Source organism: Lynx rufus, unplaced genomic scaffold, assembly GCF_022079265.1.
Source record: "Lynx rufus isolate CCGP_SWC_20201006 ecotype Redwood Valley unplaced genomic scaffold, mLynRuf1.p SCAF_4, whole genome shotgun sequence".
NCBI lineage: Eukaryota > Metazoa > Chordata > Mammalia > Carnivora > Felidae > Lynx > Lynx rufus.
Window position 1 is genome coordinate 122,518,537 of NW_025814856.1, and position 23,680 is coordinate 122,542,216.

Sequence of the window (23,680 nt, forward strand, 5' to 3'; positions counted from 1 at the left end):
TAAAGGACACGTGAGGCCGGTCACCTCTGACAGCCTGCATTTGCGGGTGGCCTACGTGTCGGTCAGGTCTTCTCTGTGGCTCTCACAACACAGCAGGGGCTGTGGATTTGGAAACGTGTGGAGCGGCTTGTAGTGATGGCAAGGCTCGGGGAGGGAAGGCCCCGCCACCTGGCAAGGGGGGGCCAGAGCTACCAGGTGTCCTGCGAAAGGCTGGACAGTCCCCACAAGAACTGTCTCACCCGCAGCGCCAACAGCCTCCCCATCTGGAGGTCACATTTACAGATGGGGGCAGGAAAAGAGAGCCTTTGGGATGATGGATCTCTCCTGCACAAGGGCCGGCCATTCACGGGAACTGTTCTGCACAGTCCCTGTACTAACAGGATATTTTGATGTGGCTAATATGTGAATTTTTTTTTTTTTTTTTTTTTTTTACTACCATGTAATCTGTGTTACAAACTACCCTGATTTTCTCAATCCTTCACCCCGTCGTTTACACGAGGCTGAGGGACAGAGGGAGGGTCAGGGATGGAGGAGGGTGAGGGAGCAGGGGTCGGTGAGACAGTAATCCAAGGGTCAGCAAACTTTTTCTGTAAAAGGCCACAGAGCAAATATGTGAGGCTCTGAGGACCATGTGGTCTCTATTGCAATTATTTGGCTCCACAGTATGAAGCAACTGTGGGGCGCCTGGGTGGCTCAGTCGGTTAAGCGCCTGACTTCAGCTCAGGTCACGAACTCATGGTTTGTGAGTTCGAGCCCCGCATGGGGCTCTGTGCTGACAGCTCAGAGCCTGGAGCCTGCTTCCGATTCTGTGTCTCCCTCTCTCTCTCCCCCTCCCCCACTCCTGCTCGCGCGCTCTCTCTCAAAACTGAATAAATGGTAAAAAAAAAAAAATTTTTTTTATAGTGTGAAGCAGCTGATATGTAAACATATGGGTGTGGCTATGTTCCAATAAAACTTTATTTACAAACACAAACCCTGGGACAAACTGTGCCAGCAAGCTGACATCTCTAATAAGTGAAAGGCTGAACACGTTTGATTTTTAGGCCACGTCAAAATGATCAGGTCAGCTACTCAGGGCCCCTCCTCCCAAGGTGCCCACCTTGGTGCTGGGGCACACTGTGTACACACACTGCGTGGCCATCCCAGGGTGGCAGAGGCTGCTAGTCACTTCCAATATCTGTGCTTTCTTAGAAATAGGATCCCCCATTTTTTGAACTGGGCGCATGATTAAGTTTGCCCCTGTGAAATGTAAGCAGAAGTCTCATTAGCCATAGCTGACAAGTTCTCAAAAGAATGAGGTATGTCCTTCTTTGCTTGCCCCTTCTTCTTCCTGGAGGCTGGAACGTCAACAGAATGGCTGGAACTAAGCAGCCATATTGGGCCAAGAGGTGGAAATCAGGTAGTGAGGGCAGCAAGGCCACTGTAAGGCTGAAGACAGCCTGGGCTCCAAAGATAGCTACTTGGGGCAGGAGCGCCACCTTGGAGCACTCCATCTTAGGAGATGAGCACAGGGAGGCCACGGTGTGTGAGAGTGCCCCAGGCGGAGAGCACAGGCCTGGGCTCCTTGCATCTCACTGCCCCCACATAAAGTACACTCTAGCATTGGTGTAACAGGTACCCAGAACCAGTTCCAAATCCCCTCTCCCCATCAGAAATGCATGAGCCAAGTTATGGAGAACTGATACCGTCAGAGAGATTTACAAGCTGTCTTTTATACAGGAAATGCTAACAGGAGAAAGCAGACTGGCCTCCTTCCTCTAAACCATCAAACAGGAAACCACTCGAAAGTGAGCATTCTGTACTAAGATCCCTGGCAGCTCAGGGCAGCTGGCTTTGATCGTGGAAAGTAACAGAGGCCAGTGAGCACACAGTCTGCTTTTTATGCAATCCCAAAAGCACCCACGTGCCAGAAACCCCTCACTGGCTATCTTTGAGCCTCCCATGAATCTCACAAGATTCATTCTTTAGGATTCTGCCTCTACCATGGCCCTGCTGTGTGACCTTGAGAACATCTCTGTGCCTCCACACCCTCGTTTGCCAAAATGAAGGTAAGAGTCCCTACCACCTTAGAGGGTTGCTAAGAGGATTAAACCAGATAAAGTTTGTAATGCACTTCACCCTTTCTCAATAAACGCCGGTTGTTTTACTGTAATTGCTAGGATACCAGCGTCTCCTTCTTCCAGATGAGGGCTCAGAGAGGCTAAGCAACTCACTCGATGCCCAGCCGGGGCCGACCCAGCTCTGCCCGCTGCGGAGGCTTCTCTCCCAGCTGTCTGCCACCGTGAGATAGAATAGGCTCGGGTGCCCCCAACACCACCAGGAGTCACGAGTGCCAGGGTAATTCAGGAGCTCCTACCCCAGGAGGCTCCTCCTGGTGTTTCCCCGAGCTCGGCCTGCCCCGGCCTCCCCGCCCGGGCTGCTCCCTGTGCCTGGCGGCCTCACCTGATGACCGTGAGGCGGCTGAAGCAGGGCTGCAGCTCCCGCACGCCGTAGTCGTTGAGGTTGTTGTTGTCCAGGTCCAGGGCGAGCCGCTTGCGGAGGTGGTGCAGGACGAACGAGAGGGCGCTGCAGTCGGCCGAGCAGGCGTTGCAGTAGGTCAGCTTGAGGTAGTTGGCACAGATGCCCTTGGCCGCCAGCCGCCCCACCTTCTCGCTCTGCGTCTCGTAGATGCAGCGCAGCATCCAGATGAAGGTGGGCATGGCCTGCACCTGGTTGTAGCCCTGGTACTGGAGCCGGGGCAGGCTCTTCAGGTGGGCCCGCAGGCTGGCAAACAGGTGCGCCCACAGGGCCTTGCGCTTTCTCCGCAGGACCGCCGCGGGCACCAGGTGCCGCAGGAGTTTCTGCTTGGCCTTGGACAACAGCCCGCACAGGAAGAGGTTGGTGAACTGGAAGTGATCCTTGTTCTTGAAGAGGTCCTCCCCGGCCAGGCCGGGGCCCCTCAGACACCGCACAGGGAGAAAGGAGGGGTAGCAGGACTCCGCGGCCGCCTCGCCAGGAAGCCCACACTCCCGGAAGAACCTGAGCAGCTGCTGCGTGCCTACCTTGTCGTCCGCCACGAGAAAGAAGGCGGTAAAGAAGGCCTGGAGGGTGACGTGGAAAAACTCATAGGCCTGCTGGTCACCCCCGAGGCCCTGCTCTGGCACGGCCCGCAGGAAGCCCAGCTGCAGCTCTCCGTCCTGCACCTCGGCGGCCCGCACGTCCTCCTGGCCAAAGACAAAGAGGTTCTTCTCCATGCCCTGGTGGGCCACCCGCCCCAGCGAGCGCAAGGCGGCGCCGCCGGCGCGGAAGGTCTCCGTCCGGCTGCGCGTGTTCCGCTGGACCAGACTGGTGGGCTGCGTCCTGTTCAGGTGGACCTCGGTGATCAGCAGGAAGACGTCGGTCAGGGTCACCGTGCAGTCAGGCAGCTGCGTGGAGATGTCCGCAACACTGTGGAAGTGCTGGAAACAGCGGAAGACGATCCAGCAGAAGAGGGGCACGGCGCACAGGCTGCAGAGGTTGGGGTTGGCCTCCAGGTGGGCCAGCAGGCGGTCCCGCACGGCGGGCTCGGGGAACACCCTCTGGGTGTAGGCCCGCAGCTGGCTGGGCGAGAAGCCCCGCAGAAACACCTTCTTGCGGAGGAGCTGGCGCGGGATCTCGATGCCCGTGCGGGCCGTGAGCAGCTTGGCGGCGCCCTTGAGCAGCTTCCCGCTGAGCAGGTTGGCCAGCAGGGCCAGGGGGTGGGCGGGCTCCCAGGGGGAGGAGGTGTCAGGCACGCTGCTCAGGTCGAAGTCCGAGTGCAGCTCGTCCAGGCCGTCGAAGGTGAAGAGGGCCGTGTGGGGGAAGCGCAGCAGGAAGGCGAACACCTCATCCGGGTCCTGCTCCGGGTAGCAGTAATGCTTAAAGAGCAGGTCCTGCAGGCACAGCGCGTCGTCGTCCTTGAAGCAGCTGAACACGCGGCAGCGGAAGTGGAAGAAGAACTTGAACTCCGCGTCCAGCAGCCCCGCGGCCCACAGGCCCTGCAGCCGCTGAAGCAGCATGGACTTGCCCACGCCGGCGTCCCCGAAGATGAAGATGGTCTCGCCCTGCTCGCTGAGGACGCCGGTGGAGTGGTCCAGCAGTAAGGCCAGGCTGCCCAGCAGGCCCAGGCTCTCGTTCCTGAAGCCCACCAGCTCCACGATGGTGTCCGTGTACATCTCCTCCAGCAACAGCTCCTCCTTCTGGGCGTAGCACAGGATGAACTTGGAGTCGAGGCCCAGTTGCTGTCGCAGCTTCTGGGTGTACCTGCTCACTGGAGGGGGTGGGAGGGAAGACAGCCAGTTCCACTGAAACTCTTTAAGTAATCTCCACACCCAACATGAGTCTCGAACTCATAACCCCGAGATCAAGAGCCATATTTCCCCCTTGACTGGGCCAGCCAGGCATCCCCTGAAACTCCTATTGTTGAGGCAGAGATTGCCTTGACCATTCTTTTGCTTATCACTCTGCTCTGAAAACAACCGGTAGTCTTACAAAACTACATGCCAACACTTTTGGTGAGAAAATACATTTGACATTAATCCCGATTATAAATGAGCTGTGCCAAATCGCCAAAACGGAGTAAACTGAGATGAAAACTAGCCTTATTCAACCTGAGGGTCACTGACTTAGCGCCTGCCCACAGGGGAGCTGGCAGTAACATGCTCTCATGGGCGTGGACTTAAGCAAACCTGAGCTAGAGATGGGCCTTACACAGAGAGGGAGGTGGTCCTTCCCCAGACAAGAGGCTCTTCAATAAATGCCTTGCAGATACTTTGGTGGGTGGGGGGCTAGGTGGTTAGTGGGGTAAGCTTCCCAGTTGGGCTCAGGTCAAGATCTCCCGGTTCGTGAGTTCAAGCCCCGCACCGGGCCCCACGCTGGCGGCACAGAGCCTGCTTGGGATTCTTTCTCTGCCCCTCCCCCACTCATGCAGGAGAGCTCTTTCTCTCAAAATAAATAAACTTTAAAAATACTTCGGGATTTTAATTATAATTCAGGTACAAAAATGAGACATACATGCCCATTTCCAAATTCATCTATAACTTTTTCCCATCAACTTAGACCAGCTTGGCTGCCTGCTTAAAATTTGTGAGTTATATTTTTTATAGCTTTCGTAAGGCATAACTTACATACTATAAACTCACATATTTTACAATAGGCATTGTATACTACTCAACGATTTTTTACTCAATTTCCAAAGTTATGCAAACACCGCCACAATCCAGTTCTAAAATATCTCCATCATGAGCCCACTTCTAGCCAATCTCTGCCCCTGGCCCTAGGCAACTACCAGTCTTCTTTCTGTCTCTATTAGTTTGCCTTTTCTGGACATTTCATATAAACAGAATCACGCAATATATAGTCTTTCATGTCCGGCTTTGCAGAGTGACTCATACTTTAAAAGCAAGACCAAAGTAGCTGGTTAAAGGAACCAGTGGAGACATCTTTTGAAAGAATTATTCCTCACAGGCAGGAACATTTTTCTTTTCTCCTGTGGAAGGAAACAGAATGAAGCAGGAAGGAACATTAAGTGCTAACAATGGCCACAGGTATCTGCCAGAGCTTGGCCCTGACATTGCTGGTTGGCCTGGTTTCCCCTACACACACACCTGATTGTCTGGGACTTTGTCCTTTTTTGTGTGTTCAAGGTCAAACTAGGTTCTTTAAACATCAGAGTCTGGGAGCCTGGTGCGAGGATATTTTCAACAAGTGTCTCAAACTAGAGAGAGCACAGGCATGGAGAGAAGACTCCCTGGTTCCCAGACCAGATCATGGCCCCGATTATGTGGGCTCACTGCAGCTTGAACTGCTCTTGTCCTTATCACCATGCGCAAATACACATTTTTGTGATTACCATCGGGGCTCCTTCACTGGCCTCCGAGCTCCCTGAAAACAAGAACCACGTCTGATCTGCTCCACACGGAACCCGTGGCACCAACACAACACCTTTGCCCATTGTGGGTACATCATTAATACCTGTTGGACTAATGGATTAGCTAATGCAGTACCACTGTGCTTTGGAAATAAGGATTGGCAACTAGAGGTGATAGAAGAATAATTTGCCTAGAATAAATCCCCCCACGAGTAAGAATCCTGGGCCAGATGTCTTCCTACAGACCATGTGAAGATGAGTTAATACCTATTCTTCTCGAACTGTTCCAAAAAAATAGAAATAGAAGGAAAATTTCCAAACTCATTCTCCAAAGCCAGCATTGCCTTGATTCCAAAACTAGACAAAGACCCCAGTAAAAAGAAGTATAGGCCCATATCCCTGATGAACATGGATGCAAAAATTCTCGACAAGATACTAGCAAATCGAATTTGACAATACATTAAAAGAATTATTCACTGGGGCACCTGGGTGGCTCAGTCGGTTAAGGGTCTGACTCTTGATTTCAGCTCAGGTCATGATCTCACAGTTTATGAGTTTGAGCCCCGCATCAGGTTCTGCACTGACAGTGTGGAGCCTGCTTGAGATTCTCTCTCTCCTTCTTTTTTTTTTTTTTTAAATTTTTTTTTTTTTCAACGTTTATTTATTTTTGGGACAGAGAGAGACAGAGCATGAACGGGGGAGGGGCAGAGAGAGAGGGAGACACAGAATCGGAAACAGGCTCCAGGCTCTGAGCCATCAGCCCAGAGCCCGACGCGGGGCTCGAACTCCCGGACCGCGAGATCGTGACCTGGCTGAAGTCGGACGCTTAACCGACTGCGCCACCCAGGCGCCCCTCTCTCTCCTTCTTCATCTCTCTCTGCCCCTCCCCTGCTTGTGTGCTCTCTCTCTCAAATAAATAAACTTTAAGAAAAAAAAAAAAGAATTATTCACCATGATCAAGTGGGATTTATTCCTGGGCTGCAGGGCTGGTTCAATATTCACAAATCAATCAACGTGATACACCACATTAATAAAAGAAAGGTTAAGAACCATACGATCCTCTCGGTAGATGCAGAAGAAGTATCTGACAAAATACAGCATCCATTCTTGATAAAAACCCTCAACAAAGTAGGGACGGATGGAACATCCCTGAACATTAACTGTTGCCGTTAACTGTACCCCAAACGTAAAGGTCATATATGAAAGACCCATTGCTAATATCATCCTCAACGGGGAAAAACTGAGAGCCTTTCCCTTACGGTTAGGAACGAGACGAGGATGTCCACTCTCACCCTTACTATTTAACATAGTACTGAAAGTTTTAGCCTCAGCAATCAGACAACAAAAAGAAATAAAAGGCATCCAAATTGGCAAGGAAGAAGTCAGACTTTCACTATTTGCAGGCAACATGAAACTCTATGTAGCAAACGTGAAAGACTCACCAAAAAAATTGCTAGGATACATGAATTCAGCAAAGTCACAGAATATAAAAACCAACATGCAGAAATCTGTTGCGTTTCTATACACCAATAAGGAAGCAGCAGGAAAAAAAAATCAAGGAATTAATCTCACTTGCCATTAACTGTACCCCCAAACAATAAGATACCCAGGAATAAACCTAACTAACTAAAGAGGAGATCTTTGGGAAGATTTTAAAGAGGAAAAGAATTCATTCTTGAATTTGTGCAACCATTAAACTGTCTATATATGTCAGAACAGTAAGTAACCAAGAGGTCACGAGAGAGGCCGTTCCCACAATTGCACAGGCCTCTATACAGATCAGACCAGCTATGTGTGCTCGGTTCAGTCACAGTCCCCAGTCTGCCCTTGGACAACAGGGAACACAACACTGGGCCTACTGCCTGATGTAGAGGCCAGGGCTGACCGTGGTGGACCACGCTTTCATGCGCTGCTGGGCCCACACACCGCAGCATTTCCAAACCCCAGGGCCTGGCTTGCTTGGTGTCTGCAGTTCCCCATGGGGAGGACTCGTACCTGGGTCAGTGTTGACGACAACTCTGCTCCGAATGAGCTCGGAGGGGGAGAAGCCAGTCTCCAACAGCCAAGGCCTGAGATCCACGTAAGCATCTGCAAGTTGCTGGAGCACGTAGAGGAAGAACTCGGACACTTCCTCGCCCTTGCTCTGTACCAGATCCAGAATTTTGCGAACCTTGGTAAGAAATTAGACCACACGGCTCTGAGAAACCAGGCTTCCATGAACCCAAAAGTAAAAAGGTCAGACTGGCCCAAGAGGTGTGCCCACCCCCAGGATTCTTCCTGTGTCTCCTTGTCCCTCGTCACCTAACACTATTGCCGGCTAGGAGTGAGTGTTGCAGGGAGAAAGTTACCTCTTGGGCATAATGAGGTGGGTGCTGGGCCACAGAGCAAGGGGCTAACAGACCCCCATGGAAGTTACACCCTAAAAAAGGCTTTTTGTATTATTCAAAATGCACGAAAAAATCACGTAAGTCAGTTACTGGGCTTCCCCCAGAAACCCTCTGTCTCCTCAGAGCCTGGCAGGATCACGTGACAAACAAGTTCTGTCACTCCTTGACCCAAAGAGTGTTCAGTCTTGCAATTCTCTTTTTCAGGAGATGACACAAAGCTAAAATGAAACTAAGGGCTGTTAAGACCTCCTCCAGTGGCGTATGGAAAAGTCTTTACTGTGGACCCAGCCTGGGACACAGTTGTTCCCAAATCAGAGGCAAGGCCATTCTCAGAGCCTTACCCAGCAGTGAGCAGCTCTTTGGAGTCTAAAGGCACTGAATGAACATCACTGCTAAGGTGTGAGGTGGTCATTTTCTTTTTCTCTCCTCCTACTCGAAAGTGGATTGAAATCAACCAGTTTGGGAGGCAGTACACAGAGCGAGGAGAGCAGACACGTAAGAGGAGTCTGCCCTCAATGCGCACACAAAAAGCAAAATGTGCAATTGTGTAATCAGCTGATAACCCCAGCGTTTCTGTTTTATCAACGACCCCAGTGGGAAATTCCGCCAATGTACTAAACTCTCAGAGGTCCTCACTCAGATCAGCGGGAGAAGCCCCTTCTGGCTACCAGCCCCTGTCACCCGCACCTTGTCAGGCTGTGTGGGGCAGGCACACACGATCTCCGCATCTTCAGAGGAGAAGTAGTCATTCTTCAGCAAGTTGTCCACCAGACACTGGGTGTTGCGGATGTGAGTGACCAGAAGTTCCCGGTTGATTTTCAACAACTTAACGTGGGAGTGAGACTCTGATGGAATGATTCCCATCTCACCGTGGCCCTGCTTTTCCATGGCTAAAGGAGCAAGCAGCTACTCTGCCCAAATTCATCTTTGGCTACACGTATCTTCCTGGCAGAAGGGCAATCAGGATCCAGGGCTCCTGCCTCTCTCTCCGCGATGCCCCTAAAGAGACCAACGAAGTCACCAGTGAAACCAAAGCCATGGGAAAGATCCCTCCCTGCCCTTTGGTCCTGGAATTTCTCTACTTCAAGCAGGAGGAGTCCTGCTTAAGATGGTGATCCGAGATGTATTAAAGAAAAAAATCTTAATTGAATGGCTTCTGCTTGTGGGTTACATGCCTAGAGAGGGTGACCAGAAATATATAGCAAATATACAGCAAAACTTGTTTATTTCCTTTTGAATAAAACAAAAGTGTGCTTCAATCCTAGCCTGGAATAGGGATGGAAAGATGTATTATTTTCCATAAAAAGGTTAACCGGGACTGGAGGTTTCCACATACCCCAAGAGGGGAGCACCCAGAATTGGGAGCAAAGGAGCCACGGGATGGGAGGGGTTGTTGTGGGGGGCAGGGTCTGAGCGCAAAATGGCCTGAGGAGGGAGACAGGCAGCATGAAGTCTCCTGTGGTAGCGAAGCCTCCAGGAACCTGGGCACAGTGACGTCTCGGTCATTACTGCCCATTCTGGGTTGTGCCGTAGCCCTCCTGCATCCCTGCTCTAGCTATCCTCACACCTCCAGCAAAGTCTGCCATATACAAGCACCTCAGGCAATTAAGGAGGAGCAACGGCCATGTGTGGAATAAAATGGGGCAGGGGGAGGGCAAGAAGGAAGGTGACATGGACTTCAAGTGGCAGATGACCAGGAAGGGCCATCTCCCTGGAAACCCTTGAAACCCTTGTGCACCTGCTGAGCCTTCTGTCTGGGTAGAAATAGGGACCCAAGCCATTTTATGTGGGTATTAAAAACTAACTTGGGGGGCACCTGGGTGGCTCAGTCAGTTGAGCGTCCGACTTCGGCTCAGGTCATGATCTCACGGTTTGTGGGTTTGAGCCCCGTGTCGGGCTCTGTGCTGACAGTGTGGAGCCTGCTTGGGATTCTGTTTCCCTCTCTCTCTGCCCCTACCCTGCACATGCTCTCTCTCAAAAGAAAGACAAACAAACATTAAAAACTAAAAAAAAAAAACAAACACAACTAACTTGGGTTCACCTGAGCTAGATGAGATAAATAAACCTTCAAAAAAAATTTAAAAACCTAACTTTAAAACCTAATTTGAGCTACCCCAAATTGCGCTCATTATCTTTCTTGTTCCCTAAGATCCTGTGGCCATTTCTCCACTCATCCTTGTGTATATAAAATGGGTCATCATCTTAGAAGCAGAAAGGCCCCGACCTGGCCACTCAGTCCCTCATCTAGGTAGGAAAACTCATAGATTCAGACAGTGTTTAAACTTTTTGTTGTGCCCTGCCCGCCCTCCCCCCCCCCCCCCCGCCACAGCCACACATGACAGACCTGTAAACACAGCATCATTCATGTTTTACGAGCCCACGTCCGTTAACATTCAAGTCCAGCGGTTCTCAGCTTTTTCCCCCCAAGTCACACATGAGGCTCCTGGTCTTTGACACACTTCCAGTTTTCCTTATTTTACTTATCAATTTGCTCAACATTGCAAGCCTTCCAGAGATTTCCCAGGGGGACCCCACGCAATAACTTTCCTTTTATAACCTGAGTGACTGAGCAAGACAGACTACACTTGAACATTCTAAGCAGCAGGAGGCCAAGACATCTTTACCAAAAAAAACCCAAAACCTTTCAGGGATGGAAATGATTGGTTAGTTACTGTTGTGCTAGTAACACGCTCACCTCTTAGATGTTAATGCAGCCTTTCCCGCTGAGGTCAACTGTATGCCCCATTTTAGGATCCACAGCTTTGGAAAACTGGTTCCCTGAAGGGACACCAGGTGATAATATTAAATTTAAATTAGGGGTTAACGATACCTTTTCAAGTTTCTGGCCTTATTCTTTGAAGTAAGTCAGAATATTTTAGAACAACATTCTCTCCTTAAATCTTCGATTTCCAACTTCTTTCTGGAACCTGCAACATAAAAAAAAAAAAAGGTTTTCTTTGAAAATACTATTGCAATGAATGGCGAACAAACAAATGAAATTGACGACTAGATAGTTTCGAACCCAGAACTCAAGGATGCTGGGTACCACCTGGAGGGTCTTCCTCAGGGCAATGTTTTCTACATGTCATTCAGACAACACACTCACCTTTTTTTTTTTTTTTTGGCCATAATTGAGTCCTACCTGTACTTTATTTGCTTCACTTTGTGCTTTAAATTGACTGTTTTATTCTATTTTTTGTTTTACTTCTAGTATAGTTACTACACAGTGTAATAGTAGTTTCAGGGGTAGAATAGATTGATTCAGCACTTCCATACGTCACCTGTCACCCAGCGCTTATCACAGCAAGTGCACTCCTTAATCCCCATAAATAAACTATTTCGAAACCCAGATTAATTTTTTTTTTTTTTTTTAAGTAGGCTTCCCACCCAGCACAGAGCCCAACACGGGGCTTGAACTCATGACCCTGAGATCAAGACCTGAGCTGAGAACACTAAGCCACCCAGGAGCCCCAACACTCAGATTCATTTTATTTATTTTATTTTATTTTATTTTATTTATTTTATTTTATTTTATTTTATTTTATTTTATTTTATTTTATTTTATTTTATTTTATTTTTATTATATGAAATTTATTGTCAAATTAGTTTCCATAACAGATTCATTTTAAAGGAAATTTTATACTGCCATTGTAAGTGAAAACGATCACTTTCGATAAATAGAAAGTTACACAAAAATAAATCCGTCGGAAATAAAACCATGCTGTTGGATTCCAGCTCAACGGTGCTGCCTGGGGAGATCCGAGGTCTGAGGCCTGAGGCCTGTGTGCTCTTAGAAACATTTGAGGCCATTAAAGACACAGTAGGACAAACTGAGCCCTTTTTTCCCCTTTGGTGATAATCCTAAATCTGAGAGAACTGGAGAGAGAACTGCCCACTTCACGATGCTGTATTTTGCCGGCACCACTCCTGCCGAAGGCGGCTTGAGATAGGTGTTACCTCTCATCTGTTCAAACCTAATCTGCATCCATCTGCAATGAGGGTCCAGTTTTACTCATGGCTCTAGCCTCTTCTGAGCCTGCGATTCCCACAAAACCAATGATCTCTCCCCTCAGCCTGCCCCATAATAGCCCCACAGACATTTCTACTGCTTACCATCAAAGGCAGAAACTTCAGTCTCCTGATTTAGAGCCACTTAGGCAAAGCAACAAATTATGTGCCAGCCAGCTGGCAAGGGGGCTATTGTACTATAATTTCCAAAGCCCTGGTTTGAGATTTAATCAGATTTGCAGAATGAGCTCAATTCAGCAGGAACTTACAGTAAAGAAAGCTGAACCTGCCCAGGTATACAGAATCCAAGGGTAGACGGAATATATATCATAGGACACGATAGAGAAATTCAGTTCATAGGCATCTGGAATACCAAGCAGAGTCAGGGATCTCCTGGCCCTAACAGGGGATCCATTACTATCTTTGCCTGGTAAAAGGTGGGTCTGGCTAATGAGGCCAGTCTAGTTGTCACTTCCAGGCAAACAGAAGACCAAGGTTGGCCAGGGTCAGGTTTGGTGAGCTGGGCCTGCTCCGATGGGTGGGGCTCTCCCGGGCAGTGGTGCAGAGCCAAGAAGACAGAAGGTGGAGATCCTGGTGAGGCATGTCCAAGAAACAACCATAGAAAACATGAAGCCAATGGAGGTGGCCGGAAAAACTAGACAGACCCATGGCAGAATAAAAGAGGAAGATGAAGCACAGGAACGAAGCAGAAAAGGTCAGGGAAGGGCCAGTCTACCACCTGAAGCCATCTCTTGTGACAAAGGCAAGCGGGGGTAGAGCCTATTGGTGGGGAGGGAGCCTCTTGGGAGCTGAGGGGTTTAGATGGCACCCCCACCCACTCCTCTTCTTCCTGGCTTTCTGATCTGCCCTCAGAGAGGTTTAGTTCCCAGGTAACAGAATGCCAGGGTCCATCCACCACCTTAGGCTCCTTATGGAAATCTGTGCCCAGGTCCCATTTTGGAATTTGATCTTCTAAGCTAAATATAAAGTCTGCAGAGCCTCAAAATAAATGAATGAATGAATGAATGAATGAATGAATGAATGAATAAATAAATAAATAAATGGCTCAGGGAAGCTTCTCTGAAGAAAACAAAGCAAGTATTGGTGAAAGGCAGGCATTCAAAGGAAAAAAGAGGTAGAGACAGGAGAGAGACATTCTGTAAGACTATACAGCAAATGGTTGACTAGAAATGAAACGCAAGCCACATGTGCAATCTGAGATTTCCTAGTAGCCACATTAATGAATGTCAAAAGGAATCAATTTTAATGTTTTATTTAACCCAATGTATTAAATATATTATTGCAATATGTAATCAATATAGAATTAAGGAAATATCTTACATTCATTTTTTTTTTCCATACTAAGACTCTGAAACCCGGTGTGCATTTTATACTTAGACCACTTCTCGGTTTGGACCAGCCACACATCAAGTGTTCGCCAACTACATGTGGCCAGGGGCTGCTGTGTTGGCACAGCTGTAGAGGAAGCACTGGATGCTGGTGTAGGAAGACATCAGAGCTCCTCCCTGTCCCTGTTGCATTTTAAATACCAATGCCACGAATGACTGAATTGGCTTTTCAGCTTAGTTTCGCAGAAAGTCAGTGAGGCAGGTAGTTAAAAAAGTGAGGTCACTGATAGTTCTGCCAGCTCAGAAAGGAAGTAAGTACTGGTTTATAGACCTACTGGTTTATAGTCGGTGTACAATTCCTTTCAACTATCACATACAAATTTACAGCTTTTTATGCTTCCAAAGATTAAAACTAAGAACTATTTTTTATCAAAGCATTTTTGTGAGGGGCGCCTGGGTGGCTCAGTCGGTGAAGCGTCTAACTTTAGCTCAGGTTGTGATGTCCCAGTTTGTGAGTTTGAGCCCCGCGTCAGGCTCTGTGCCGACAGCTCAGAGCCTGGAGTCTGCTTCGGATTCTGTCTCCCTCTCTCGGCCCTTCCCCGCTCACACTCTCTCTCTCTCTCCCTCTCAAAAATAAATAAATATGAAAAAAATGTGTTTTCAAATGCTATAGATAGTATAATGAGACGTTCACACACCATGGGTAGGAATGTACCCTGGTGGAGACCATCTGGGAACCCATTTGACAGAACATATCAAGAGCCTGTGAAAAGTTTGTTTTAGTGATTTCCCATTCTAGAGACCTGTCTTCTGCAAATATTTCCTATTCTAGAAGTCTGCCTTCTGAAAAGATTCAGAGGCTCTGACAATTTTGTGGGTTTTTTTTTTTAAACAGTTTTCTTCTGCTTCTAGCTGTAATACAGTAGCTTATGACTCCCACAGAGGTCAACTGCAGGTGAAGTGATCAACAAATTGGGGTATAATCATACAGTACAGTGCTATTCGACAATAAATATGAATGATACAACACGAATATCACAGATATTATGCTAAGAGAAACCAGACTCAAAAGAATCTGAATGATTCCATTCATACGATTCCAAAAATCTGACCTAGAAATCAGAGCAGTGGTTCCCTGGGGTGGGGAGTGGGAAGACAGGAGAAACTGCCTGCATAGAGAAACACGAGAAATTTCTGGGGAGACAGAAATGTCCTTTATCTTTTTTTGATAAGTTTTTTTTAAATGTTTATTTATTTTTTGAGAGAGAGAGAGAGAGAGTGAGTTCTGCAGCTCTGTGGAGGGTAGGGAGCCATTTTGGCAGAGACAGGACAGAGAGAGAGGGAAAATGTGGCGCGTGAGATTGCACAAGAAGAGCACTTCCCCTGGAAAGGAGCTTGACAGAAAGAGGGCAAACACAGGGCGCTTGACAAGAAATCTGTCCCCCAAAACCATTGATGGGTAGAAAGGAGAGGGTTTCAGTTCCACCAGGATTCTATAAACAGTGGAGGGCAGAGTCTGAAGGTTCAGAGCTCATTAACTGGTGGCGCTCCAGTGATAGAGTAGGGCAAAACCCCAGGAGTGGGCAGCACAGTCTGAGGGTTCCCTGTGTCTTGTGGGGAGAAGCTGTTCCCCTGCTTGGAGTACATGTGGTAGAGGCCATATGGCCTCCTCACAGGCAAAGTTCTCAGTGGACCCCAGAGAGAAGCCATGTTTGCTGGCATTGGGACAAAGACTTTAGAGTGTGGCAAATTGGCACTGGGTAGGTGTTGTGATTTGCCATAGACTTTTTTTTTCCCTCTATTCTATCAAGCTTCTTTCAACAAGCAGACTGAAACACACCTAGGATCAAGCTTCCTTTTTTTGATTTTGTTTTGTTTTTAATTTTTACGTTTTTATTTTTTATTTAATTTTTTTCTTCCTCCAAAATGACAAGATGTAAGAATTCACCCCAAAAGAAAGAATAGGAATAAATGACAGCCAGGGATTTAATCAACACAGATATAAGTAAGATGTCTAAACTAGAACTTAAAACCATGATTTTAAGAATACTAGCTGGGGTTGAAAAAAGCATAGAAGACACCAGAGAATCCCTTTCAGCAGAGATAAAAGAACTAAAATTTAGTCAGGCCAAAATAAAAAATGTTGTAACTGAGATGCAATCTTGAATGAATGCCGCGATGGTAAGGATGGATGAAGTAGAGCAGTGAATCAGTGATATAGAGGATAAAATTATGGAAAATAATGAAGCAGAAAAAAAGAGGGAAACAAAGGCAAAAGCATGATATAAAACTTAGAGAACTCAGTGACTTATCAAAAATTAATAACATTTGAATCAGAGGAGTCCCAGAAGATGAAGAGAGAGGAAAAGGGACAAAAGGTTTATGCGAGCAAAATATAGTGGAAAACTTTCCTAATCTGGGGAAGGACACGGATATCAAAATCCAAGAAGCACAGAGAACTCCCATTAGATTCAACAAAAACCAACCATCACCCAAGGCATATCATAGTCAAATTCACAAAATATACAGAGAAGGAAAGAATTAGAAAGCAGAAAGGGGAAAAAAGTCCTTAACCTACAAGGGATGACAGATCAGGTTCGCAGCAGATCTGTCCACAGAAACCTGTCAGGACAGAAGGGAGTGGCAAGATATATTCAACGTGCTGACTCAGAAAAATATTCAGCCAAGAATTCTTTATCCGGCAAGGCTGTCATTCAAAATAGAAGGAGAGATAAAGACTTTCCCAGACAAATAAAAACTAAAGGAGTTTGTGACCATTAAACCAGCCCTACAAGAAATTTTAAGGGGACTTTTTGAGTGGAGAAGAAACTAAACAAAACAAAAAAGACCAAAAGCAACAAAGAAAGGACCAGAGAACATGACCAGAAACACCAATTCTACAAGCAACACAATGGCACTAAATTCATATCTTTCAGTACTCACTGTAAATGTAAATGGAATAAATACTCCAATCAAAAGACACAGGACATCAGAATGGATAAGAAAACAAGACCTATATATATGCTGCCTAAAGAGACTCATTTTAGACCTAAACACACCTGCAGATTGAAAGTAAGGTAATGGAGAATCATCTATCATGCTAATGGACATCAAAAGACAGCTGGAGTAGCCATACTTATATCAGACAAACTATATTTTAAAACAAAGGCTGTAACAAAAGATGAAGAAGGGCATTATATCATAATTAAGGGGTCTATCCACCAAGAAGGTCTAACAATTATAAATATGTATGCCCTCAGCTTGAAACAACCCAAATATATAAGTCAATCACAAACATAAAGAAACTCATTCATAATAATACCATAATAGTTAGGGACTTTACACCCCCATTTACATCTAAGCAGAAAAATCAACAAGGAAACAATGGCTTTGAATGACACACTGGACAAGATGGGCTTAATAGATATATTCAGAACATTTCATCCTAAAGCAGCAGAATACAGATTATTCTCAAGTGCACATGGAACATTCTCCAGAATAGATCACACACTGACCGGGTCACAAATCAGCCTTCAACAAGTACAAAAAAACTGATATCATACCATGCAGATTTTAAGACCACAGTGCTATGAAACTTGAAATCAACCACAAGAAAAAATTTGGAAAGACCATGAATACTTGGAGATTAAAGAACATCCTACTAAAGAATGAATGGGTTAACCAAGAAATTAAAGAGGAAATTAAAAGGTACATGGAAGCCAATGAAAATGAAAACACAACAGTCCAAAACCTCTGGGACGCAGCAAAGACAGTCATAAGAGGAAAGTATATAGCAATCCAGGCCTTCCTTAAGAAGGAATAAATGTCTCAAATACACAACCTAATCTCACACCTAAAGGAGCTGGAAAAAGAACGGCAAATAAAGCCCAAAACCAGCAGAAGAAGGGAAATAATAAAGATTAAAGCAAAAACCAATGATATCAAAATCAAAGAAACAGTAGAAGAGATCAAGAAAACCAGGAGCTGATTCTTTGAAAGAATTAACAAAATTAATAACCCCCTAGCCAGATTTATCAAAAAGAAAAAGGACCCAAATAAATAAAACCATGAATGAAAGAGGAGAGTTCACAACCAACAACAAAGAAATACAAACAATAATAAGAGAATATTATGAGCGATTATATGCCAACAAATTGAGCAATTTAGAAGAAATGGACAAATTCCTAGAAACACATAAACTACCAAAACTGAAACAAGAAGAAATTGAAAATGTGAACAGACCCATGCCCAGGAAAGAAATTGAATCAGTAATCAAAAATCTCCCGGGCGCCTGGGTGGCGCAGTCGGTTAAGCGTCCGACTTCAGCCAGGTCACGATCTCGCGGTCCGGGAGTTCGAGCCCCGCGTCAGGCTCTGGGCTGATGGCTCGGAGCCTGGAGCCTGTTTCCGATTCTGTGTCTCCCTCTCTCTCTGCCCCTCCCCCGTTCATGCTCTGTCTCTCTCTGTCCCAAAAATAAATAAACGTTGAAAAAAAAAAATTAAAAAAAAAAAAAATCTCCCAACAAACAAGAGTCCAGGGCCGGAAGGCTTTCCAAGGGAATTCTACCAAACATTTAAAGAAGTGTTGACACCTACTCTTTTGAAGGTGTTCCAAAAAATAGAAATAGAAGGAAAACTTTCAAACTCGTTCTACAAGGCCAGCATTACCTTGATCCCAAAACCAGACAAAGACCCCACTAAAAAGGAGAACTACAGACCAATTTCCTTGATGAACATGAAGGCAAAAATTCTCAACAGGATACTAGCAAACCAAATCCAATAATACATTAAAAGAATTATTTACCACGATCAAGTGGGATTTATTCCTAGGCTGCAGTGCTGGTTCAATATCCACAAATCAATCAACTTGATACATCACATTAATGAAAGAAAGGATAAGGACCACATAATCTTCTCAATAGATGCAGAAAAAGCATTTGACAAAATACAGCATCCTTTCTTGATAAAAACCCTCAACAAGGTAGGGATAGATATAACACACCACAACATCATGAAGGCCATATACCAAAGGCCCACAGCTAATATCATCCTCAACGGGGAAAAACCGAGTGCCTTCCCCCTAAGGTCAGGAACACAACAGGGATGTCCACTCTCGCCACTGTTGTTCAACATAGTGTGGGAAGTCCTCGCCTCAGCAATCAGACAACAAAAGAAATAAAAGGCATTCAAATTGGCAAGGAAGAAGTCAAACTTCCACTCTTTGCAAATGACATGATATTCTAGGTGGTAAACCCAAAAGACTCTGCCAAAAAATTGCTAGAACTGATATGTGGATTCAGCATAGTATCAGAATATAAAATCAACGTACAGAAATCTGTGGCATTTCTATATGCCAATAATGAAGCAGCAGAAAGAGAAATCAAGGGGCACCTGGGTGGCGCAGTCGGTTAAGCGTCCGACTTCAGCCAGGTCACGATCTCGCGGTCCGGGATTTCGAGCCCCGCGTCGGGCTCTGGGCTGATGGCTCAGAGCCTGGAGCTTGTTTCCGATTCTGTGTCTCCCTCTCTCTCTGCCCCTCCCCCGTTCATGCTCTGTCTCTCTCTGTCCCAAAAATAAATAAACGTTGAAAAAAAAAAATTAAAAAAAAAAAAAAGAAAGAGAAATCAAGGAGCCGATCCCACTTACAACTGCACCAAAAACCATATAATACCTTCAAATAAACTTAACCAAAGAGGTAAAAGTTATATATGCTGAAAACTATATAAAGCTTATGAAAGAAATTGAAGAAGACACAAAGAAATGGAAAAACATTCCACACTCATGGACTGGAAGAACAAATATTGTTAAAATGTCAATATTACCCAAACCAATGTACATATTCAATGCAATCCCTATCAACACCAGCATTCCTCACAGAGCTAGAACAAACAATCCTAAAATTTATATGGAACCAGAAAAGACCCCAGATAGCCAAAGTAATTAATTTCCCCCAAAAGGAAAAGAAAAATTAGGTATATCCTCACCAAAAAAGAGCTGGCATAGCTACATTAAAATTAAATAAGGGAAGAAATGTTACTAGAGGTAGAAAAACATTTCATAATGACAAAATGATCAATTTTAAAGGACAATACAAAGATTTTAATTTGTATGCACCTAGTAACATATTTTCAAAATAATAAAGCAAAAATTGGGGCACCTGGGTGGCTCAGTCAGCAGATAGATCCTCTGACTTCAGCTCAGGTCATGATCTCATGGTTTGTGAGTTCGAGCCCCACATCAGGCTCTCCGCTGTCAGTGCAGAGCCTGTTTCAGATCTTCTGTCCACACCCACCTCACTACCCTTCCCCCTGTTGCACTCTCTCTCAAAAATAAACACTTAAAATAATAATATAATAATAAGGCAAGAATTGGCAATCCTAAAAGGAGAAATAGACAAATCCAAAATCACAATGGAGTTTTTTTTAAGTTTATTTATTTATTATTGAGCGAGAGCGAGAGAGAGAGAGAGAGCACACAAGCTAGAGAGAGGTAGAGATTAGAGACAGAATCCAAAGCAGGCTCCAGGCTCTGAGCTGTCAGCACAGAGCCTGATGCGGGACTTGAACTCATGAATGGTGAGATCATGACCTAAGCTGAAGTCAGACACTTAACTGACTGAGCCACCTAGGTGCCCCACAATGGAGGACTTTAATACATGCTTCAGAGTAACTGAAAGAAAACACCACAAAAATTAACAGCCAGTAAGAACATGGAGAATCTGAACAGAATAACAAGTCTTCTAACTGACATCTATAAAACATGTACCCAACAGCAACAGAATGCCTCACATTAAACTGACATATCATAAAGCAAGTTCTTAACATATTTTTTTTTAAATGTTTTTATTTATTTTTGAAGGAGAGAGAGACCGAGCATGAGCAGGGGAGGAGCAGAGAGAGAGGGAGACACAGAATTTGAAGCAGGCTCCAGGCTCCGAGCTGTCAGCCCAGAGTCCGACGTGGGGCTCGAACTCATAAACTGGGAGATCACGACCTGAGCCGAAGTCGGACGCCTAGCTGACTGAGCCACCCAGGTGCCCCTTAACATATTTTTTAAAGTTTATTTATTTATTTTTTAGAGAGAGAGAGAATTCCAAACAGGCTCTACACTGCTCCAATGCAGAGCTCGAACCCAGAAACTGTGAGATCAGGATCTGAGACGAAGTTAAGAGCCAGATGCTTCACCGCCTGAGCCACCCAGGTGCCGCTTAGCACATTTTAAAGGACTGAAATCATTCAGAATATATTCTCTGACCGTAGTGGAATCAAGCTAGAAATCAAAAATAAAAAGACACCTAGAAAATCCCCAAATCAACTGGTCAGAGAATAGAAATCAGAAAATATTTTGAACTGCATGATAATGAAAATACAACATACCAAAAATACAACACGTGTGGGATACAATTAAAGAACTCATAGAAATGTATAGACTTACATGCATATATTAGAAAAGAAAAACAAAAATTCTATTTACAAAGTGGGTTTAGGGGGAACATATGTCAACCTAACAATGAAGGTCATATATGAAAAGCCCACAGTGACCATCATACTCCATGGTGCAAAACTGAGAGCTTTCCCTTTAAGGTCAGGAATTCATTTAGAACAACAAGCAGATGAGGACAAGCACATGGTCAATGCAGGTCTCTGCGTCCATTTCATTTGTTCATTTACACTCATCTTGCACAAAGGCAACTGGACCCAAGGGGGCTCACGGACAAGAGAAACAGCACAAACAGAAATCTAGCCGCTCACCAAATGCAAAGAAAACAAACTAATAGAAGAACGGAGGAAACAAAGCAAAGACTTCTGCCTTTTGTAAAGTTAGAACCCTAGAACGGAGTGAGGTCCGTGCTAGCCAAAAGTCTGCAAACGGCAAGCAAGGCCCGGGGTGCTTAGAAGAGCCCTGCGACCGACCTGCTGTCAGAAGGCATGTGATGAGGTCACAGGAACACATTGGACAAAGTATCACTTAGAAAGGAGCCCCACTTGGGGGTGCCTGTGTGGCTCAGTCCATTAAGCATCCCACTTCGGCTAAGGTCATGATCTCCCGGTCTTCTCCCCATCTGTGAGTTCGAGCCCCACGTGGGGCTCGGAGCTGACAGCTCGGAGCTTGGAGCCTGCTTTGGATTCTGTGTCTCCCTCTCTCTCTGCCCCTCCCCTGCTCACAGTGTTTCTTTCTCTCTCTCTCTAAAAATAAATGAACATTTTTTAAAAATTAAAAGAAAGAGAGAAAGAAAGAGAGAAAGAGAGAAAGGGAGAAAGAAAGAAAGAAAGAAAGAAAGAAAGAAAGAAAGAAAGAAAGAGAAAGAAAGAAAGTAAGTAAGTCCCACCTGGGGAAAGAACAACTGGGACTCACATGCAGAGACTGAGCGACTTCTGTTCCCCTTTCATCTCGGAATCACAGGGAGGCCCTTCCCCTACATTCAGTTTCACTTTCTAAAGAGGGATTTTGCCCAGTCCTGCAGCTTTCTTCCTTTTCTACTATCCCAAGGGATCCTGAAAGTAAATGCACACTCTTTGTAACTAAGATAAAAAACATTTTATAAAGATGCTCATCTCTATAGAGGTTTCTTTTTATGTTTGAATAACTTTCCCCCTAGTAGGAAACTGTGGAAACTTTGGGAAATGCAATAAATAAATAAATAAATAAGACAAAAAAAACCCAAATCACCTACACCACTGTTAACATTCTAGACTAACCTTCTACATTTTGGCATCACACTATATATATATATATATATATACATATATATATACACACACACACACATATACACATATATATATACATACATGTGTATATACACATATATATATACATACATGTGTATATACACATACATATATATGTATACATGTATACACACATACATATATACACACATACATATATACACATGCATGTGTGTATATACGCACATATATACATACATGTGTATATATACATACATGTGTATATACATGTACATATATATATGTACACAGACATAGGGACAGCATATAAATGTATATATACACATATATACACATATATATACATATATATGTGTATATATACATATGTATATATACACATATATATATGTACACAGACATAGGGACAGCATATATATGTGTATATATATACACATATATATGTATATATATGTGTGTGTGTGTGTGTATATATATATATATGCTGTCCCTTTACCATTATCTTGTGTTTCTGTGTAACCACCAAGGCCCTCTCTTGAGCTGCAGAAGCCAGTTTCTGAGAGATGCTTTACTTCCCCGGTTTTTATTTTATAAAGAAAAATAAGAGCCACCTGCCACTCTTTGATCTTTTAAAGCCCGTAACTGAGAAATTCCACATGCCAAACAAAGGATCAAACGTGATGCCGGCTGGTGACACCTCCGCTGGCCTGGCCCTGCCTGCCTGAACCCCCACAGCAAATCCAGAAGCCTCCATCCGTGGCCAATCACAAGACAACACAGTATCGTCAACAGGACCTGCAGACGGGCCGCCAGGGAACAGGCGAGGGAGGGGCACTGGAAAGACTCCAGGATGTCGGCCTCCCGTGTCCTTCTGCAGAGGTCGGGTGTCACGGGCTGCACTGCATGGTGGCTCCAGCAGGGCACAGAAGGACCATCACTAACACTGAGTAAGCACTTTACTAGGGGCCCGGCATCCAGCCAAGGCTTTCCAGTACCTGCGAGAGATACAGTAACACAGGGCTAGATGTGGTCTCTAGAGCCAGCCAGGCCGAGGGACTGAATTCAAACCCTGTTCCCTTACTCATTAGCAAGCTAGCCGCAGCTTCTCTGAGCCTCAGTTTCCTCACAGTGACAGCCCCTGCCTCAAAGTGTTGCTACAAGGACTGAGTCATTATTCAAAGTGTCTAGACTGGGCATCAAGTAAACATCCTCAGTGATTATCACCTAATTTAATCTTCTCTATTATCTCCCTCAATTCTTCGGACAACCCTAGGTGGCAGAGGCCATTGTTATGGCCGATTCACAAATGAGAAAGCTGAGGCACACAGAGGTTAACTATCTTCCCAGAGTCACCGAGTTTATAACCTGGCAGGGCAGA

The 23,680-nt window shown here is 45.4% G+C and overlaps 1 protein-coding gene across 1 annotated transcript in view; it reads right to left on the minus strand.

The window, feature by feature from the left end:
• NOD1 (nucleotide binding oligomerization domain containing 1) overlaps nt 1-23,680 on the minus strand; it is a 76,844-nt gene that overhangs the window by 30,116 nt on the left and 23,048 nt on the right. The window contains exons 2-5 of the mRNA XM_047095876.1: nt 11,084-11,180; nt 8,941-9,252; nt 7,862-8,036; nt 2,443-4,267 (exon numbers count right to left, since the gene is read on the minus strand). Of these exons, the coding sequence (XP_046951832.1) occupies nt 2,443-4,267; nt 7,862-8,036; nt 8,941-9,141 (2,201 nt within the window). The 5' untranslated portion in view covers nt 9,142-9,252; nt 11,084-11,180. The remainder of the gene's footprint in view (nt 1-2,442; nt 4,268-7,861; nt 8,037-8,940; nt 9,253-11,083; nt 11,181-23,680) is intronic.